Consider the following 5,654-nt stretch of genomic DNA (forward strand, 5'->3'; position numbering starts at 1 on the left):
TATAGTACAAATTACTTTGTAAATATGTTACAAAAAAATATATATATAATAAAAAATAATTTATTAGTTCAAAAAATTTTTCATTTTTAATGAATTATTTATGTTAGCAAGAAAACTTCGTATAATCTTATCATGTATTTATATATTATCCTATATGAAATTTTTGAACTATTTTCTATGTGCTTGAAAAATGTGAAATACTTTTACTGTCATCTGATAGAAGTGAGAATAATTTGATTGTATATTTTATGACAAAATATTTAAAGAACTTAATGAAAAGAAAAATAGGGGAAAGATAATAATTAGTGCAGTACTTAAACATGTTTAGGGTTCGAATTTTAAGAAAAATTATAAGTTATATGCTGATAGTCATTCAGTGTTTAAATTATTTGGCGATCTATATTTTTTGTTAGTAAATACTTATTAGATTTAAACTTGAATTGAGATATTATTTGTTTGAACTCATCATTTAAATCATTTGACGAGCCAAACAGATAAGATGTCTAGTGCTTATTATTAATTTGCTTATCTTTTGTTAGTACAGATCTGCCTGCGAATTTTTTTATTTAAATATTTCTTTCTTTCTCTTATTTCATCATTTTTTAGATTAGAATAGCATTTATTTTTCTTTATAATAACAAAGCTTACGTTATAATACTCAATTCTATAACAGTATGTTAAATTGTATATAAAATAGAGTTAGAGGTTTTATATAGTTTTACAAAATAAAATGCGATAATGACGCATACACGCATGCACACATGTATTTGTTTTATATGTATATAATTATAAAATTTGTATGTTGGTTAAATAAATAAATATAAATACAAATGATTCGTATATTTCTTTGGTATAAATAAAATATTATTTACCATGTTAAACATTATCTTTATACAGTTACAGCAATAAAATTAAAAAATTCTAAAATTTTTTCAACTATATATAAGAGTCCAATTTGTTGAATGATTATAAGCTAATAAAATAGGGCTGTGTAATAACAAAGATAAATTATTTTGGTCGACAGATGCTGATACTATTAACCATTGCTCAAGCCAACTTCTCATACTTTCTATAGACATATTTGCAGGATTTACGCCTCTAAAGGATAATGCCTGAAAAGGAAATTCATAATAAAATAACATCTTAACTAATACATCTTTTGTATCAGTATACTTCCTATTTAAACAAAATGTACTAAATTGTAAATTGTAGATTGTAATTAGAAATTTAGTATTATGTGTATATATATATAATACATATATATATAATATATATATATGTATGTAAAAATTTATAATTGCAATTATAATTTACATATAGTTTTTCAAAATAAAAAAGTAAATTACATTAGAATAATGAAGACGCATCATCTTTTGTGTATAAGTTACAATAAATAAATAAAAATAAATAAGAGAATGAATTCTTTCATACTAAAAAATAGATATTTCTATATTTTAGAAGCGTCAAAGTAATAAAAGTATCTACCCATCGCATTGCTTCGTTGGACATTTCTTTTACTCCTCCCTCTCGTATGATAGCACGATCCATTCGCAATATTAACATACCCCTTTCCGTCAATCTTTTCCTTTTGAAAGGTCTCCATAGCGACATACCATGTATTGCCAATAATTCTTTCTGGAAGATGTATATATTTATCTATATTATGACAAGAGTATATATGACATTTATTCTCTTTTTAAAAGAGAATAAATTCATATTCAAAAGTAACAAGTGCAATTTGTGGACTAACCAGATGTTTTCTTTTGAGATTATTGAGGGAATATGGTGGGCCTGAAAAGAGCTTGGAACAAGCTATGATATTCTTGGTGGTTGGATGCGTACCACTTCCTAAGCAAGCTATAATGTCTCGCCATTTTATCCTGAGTGTTTCATCCTTGATGCTCTTGAGCTCTGCCTGCATGCATCTGAACAATGGTCTGTTATGCTTCAACTTTGCCTTGTGATCAGACAGCATAAATTCTAGCTTCTGTTGCAGCGTCCAGTAGTGTGACGTTAATAAGTAACGTGGAAAATATAGGGCTAGAGGAAAAATAATGTAATTTGTAAACGGCGCAGCCGACAGCAGGAACAATGGCAAGAGCTTTCGCAGATCCCTCGGCATTGTGTGCATCAGCTGCAGCTGCTCCCGTGTTAAGCTATCTACGCCATTCGATCCTTGCTTCTTTATTGCAGTGACGAAACTTTTTAAGTTCGTATACACATCTCTGGTACCAACGCTGAACACACGGTACATCTGCATCGTACGTGGAAACTTACGCTCCAGCGTATGTTCATAGTTCTTGATATAATTTATATATCTGCCAAACCAGTACCATTTGAGATTGGCCACTTTCCTGGACTTCTCTATCTCTCTGTCCACTTTCACAAGACCCCGTTGTATCGGGCTGCGTTTTAAGGGTTCCAACGTGTTCGCGCCCTCGCGCGCAAATGTTCTTGATATCACTTTGTACATTTTAAGATCAATCCTTTGCCGGGAAAGCAAATAGATTTCCACAGACTCGATAACCTGGAAAAATCTTTTCATTTGATACACTTCTGAAGCTTCTTAACTACAGAAAAATTAGTGAAACATATCCTTAAACCTTGGTTTATCACAATCCACATTAGAAATTGTATTTAGAAATGGTACGATCACAATACGTACCTAGTAATTATATTCCTTCTAGCTGAAAATCCTAGTATTGTATTCCCACTATATGTTGCTTCTTTAAAGACTTTTGTTGGATGCTAACATTACGTAGAAAATGATGTTTTATATTTATATTTGTAGCTGGATGTACAACACATTTCGTCGACGTTAATTCGCGACCGGGAATCACGGAGCGGAGTCAGCAGTCAGCGGATTCATTTACACTCATTTGCTGTTCATTTACACCTCATTTGCAGTACAAATAATGTGCATTCTACTGTACATATATGTATATATTATTAAGGATCCGCGGCAATGCGTACGTGTAATATTTTATTCTTTTTAATACTCAGTGAACAAGGATAAAATAATACATCATGCTCATCATGCATGAAATGGAACGCACTCTAGGTTCGTTCGTGTTGTTTAAAACAAAAAATTTTTGTACTTAAATAGAAAAATATGTATTGAAGAGAAAGAAAGTATAAATATTGAGCGTAAAAAGCGCAAGTAATATGAACAGATTTATAGTATTTGTGACTTTCAAGTACAATGGATTTGAAGTTAACCTATCTCTCAAAAGGTACCATGTGATTTCGTCCAATCAGAAAGTAGAATATGTGACATTATTCTGTATTATGACGGTTAGGTTAGGTCAAATCCTTGCACTCAAAAATAGTCGAAAACATTACTAGAAGAGTCAATTGTCAATGAGATGACCATGGCGGAGTGGTACCAAGCGAAAATCCTGCATCTATGCGAATTGAACAATGTCGAGGACAAAAAGGACGTCCTCACGGACATCAAAATCAAATTCGGCGCTTTGGACAATCGGGATGCCGAGCAGATCGCTCGTAGTTTGGACTACAGGCCACTTTATTCGCAGCTAACCTCGAACGACAGGTACGATGATAGGTGAAATTTTTGCAATTCTCATGGACGATAATTTATGCATATATCTGTCAATTATTGCTCATATAAGCTTTAATCATTTATTTTTAAATGTAGACGTTATTGTCTTATTAATGCATATTGAGTATTTATGGGGTGACAATCAGAAAGTTGTTGTAAATAAATAACTGTTATTTTGCAATAAATGGATACACGCGAATTCACAGATAATTAATTTCTGTTTAGACTGATAAATTGATGAGTTTCTTCGGCAAAGTGGCATTATATTTATTTTATTCTGTTTATTACATTAAGTCATTAGTTTCAACAATTCCTTGATTGTCACATTGTGTATGTGTAAACAACTGCCTTATTTATATAACATTTAAATCTTTTTATTTTATAATTATTTAAACTGTTACTTTATATGTTATTACTGTTTCTCTTAGAATATGATACTAAATTTTTTGCTTCTTATTATAAGAGTTTTATATTAATTACATAATATAATTCTGAAGTTTGCTACTAAGAACAAAAAAGAATTCTACTTTTCTTTTTTACAGAGAAGTTATAGAGCAGATATGCGATATTCTGACTGTCTTGTTCAGCATGCTGGAACCTGGAGAAATTTATCAGAGATATTTAATTGAAATATCTGCTTTAATAACTAATCCAAATGCTAGTGTGAGATTACTTGTGTTACGTGAGTTTTCACGCACAGCTTTGCATCCACAAAAGATATTTCAGTTACTCTCAGACACCACTCTTCTGATTTCAATTATAAATAGAATCAGTGATAACGACTTGAATGTCGCTGAATGTGCGATGAGCATAGTGAAAAAAATTGGAGAAAATCCAAATGGTCCACATATTTTGTATAAGGGTGAGCTCCTGAGAACATTTGCCAGGCTGCTGCAGAATGATACCATTAGCTTCCGTGTTTATGAAGTGATTGTGGACATAGCCAAAACATCTCAAGAGGCTTTGGAAGTATCAGCCCAGTCAGGCTTTCTGAATAGTTTAATCAATATACTAGAAAACGAAGATATACTGCTTCAATTGAATGCCTTGGAAATATTAACTCAATTAGCTGTATTCGAAGAAGGTCTAAGTTATCTGGAGCAACAAGAGGTGTTGAGCAAGTTAGTTCAAAAAATATCACAAGTCAACGAGAATCCTTTGTCAAATCTTTTGATTCCTGGATTGATGAAGTTTTTCGGTAACGTCGCTCGTCACTGGCCCAATGAGCTGTTTGCCAGATATCCCGTGATAATCTCTGCACTTTTCGATGTGATAGACAGTGGAGATCAAAATATCTTGGGCCCCGCATTAGATACTCTGGGATACGTGTCTGCGAGTATTGAAGGAAAATATGCGTTGCAAGCTCTAGGAGAAGCGATGCCAAGTGCTCTTAAGAAAATCGCTGAGATAGTACAGAGAATGCCGACTGCTTTGAGAATTCGCGGTTTGAACAATCTTGCCCTTATACTCGAGGTCAAGAGAGTGGAGCAAGACAACAGAATTCTGTCCCTAACAAAGCTGTGGTTTGATTCGCTGTGCGACGATCCATTGGGAATGATTGTGGCGATGTGCAGACAACCATTTGTTGATATCAGACAGGCTGGATTGCAGGTACTGGCGGTTATTAGTTCTCAAGTATGGGGGCAAGAATACATATCCACGTATCCTGGTTTGGTAGAGTTCCTATTAGATAGAAATATTGAATCATATAAAGAGTGTAAGGATGCAAAATATGAAGTTGTGAAATATTTATCTCAAGCGGAGCGAAATATATTCGATGCGGACACTATGCAGAAATTCAAGCAATTTGTTAACGAAGGGCCATATTTTATTGATGTTAATACAGAAGTTGCTATAGAGGGTGCTTTGTAAGGGATAATAATTTTTCATATTAATATGTAATATTATATATTAATATTAAAGATTGATACATAGGATAATAACATAAGCAAATAAGAAACATAAATAAATATTTATTTTTTATTTTATTCATAAAAGAGATATTAATAAAGATAGTACTCTTTTTATATATTCAATTGTTTTTGCATTTAGTTCAAATAAATTGGCATTGTATATATATATATATATATAT

At 31.9% G+C, this 5,654-nt stretch overlaps 2 protein-coding genes across 4 annotated transcripts; one reads left to right on the forward strand and one right to left on the reverse strand.

The window, feature by feature from the left end:
- Positions 1–932: 932 nt before the first annotated feature.
- LOC108756176 (LETM1 domain-containing protein 1) lies at positions 933–3,374 on the reverse strand. 3 transcript variants are annotated; one of them, XM_018499786.1, is made up of 5 exons: positions 3,343–3,374; positions 2,666–2,924; positions 1,751–2,527; positions 1,486–1,635; positions 933–1,112 (listed from the first exon to the last, which is right to left on the reverse strand). In XM_018499786.1, exons 3-5 carry the CDS (start codon positions 2,471–2,473, stop codon positions 933–935), a joined length of 1,053 nt encoding a protein of 350 aa, XP_018355288.1. In that variant the 5' UTR covers positions 2,474–2,527; positions 2,666–2,924; positions 3,343–3,374. The 3 variants fall into 3 exon arrangements, with proteins under 3 accessions (XP_018355288.1, XP_018355287.1, XP_018355286.1); XM_018499785.1 differs by lacking the exon at positions 3,343–3,374 and having other exon boundaries at positions 2,666–3,018; XM_018499784.1 differs by lacking the exons at positions 2,666–2,924; positions 3,343–3,374 and having other exon boundaries at positions 1,751–2,559.
- On the forward strand, positions 3,286–5,434 carry LOC108756175 (26S proteasome non-ATPase regulatory subunit 5). The gene is made up of 2 exons (XM_018499783.1): positions 3,286–3,553; positions 4,105–5,434. Exons 1-2 carry the CDS (start codon positions 3,366–3,368, stop codon positions 5,432–5,434), a joined length of 1,518 nt encoding a protein of 505 aa, XP_018355285.1. The 5' UTR covers positions 3,286–3,365.
- The last annotated feature ends 220 nt before the right edge of the window (positions 5,435–5,654 follow it).

Source organism: Trachymyrmex septentrionalis, unplaced genomic scaffold (assembly GCF_001594115.1).
Source record: "Trachymyrmex septentrionalis isolate Tsep2-gDNA-1 unplaced genomic scaffold, Tsep1.0 scaffold97, whole genome shotgun sequence".
Classification (NCBI taxonomy): domain Eukaryota; kingdom Metazoa; phylum Arthropoda; class Insecta; order Hymenoptera; family Formicidae; genus Trachymyrmex; species Trachymyrmex septentrionalis.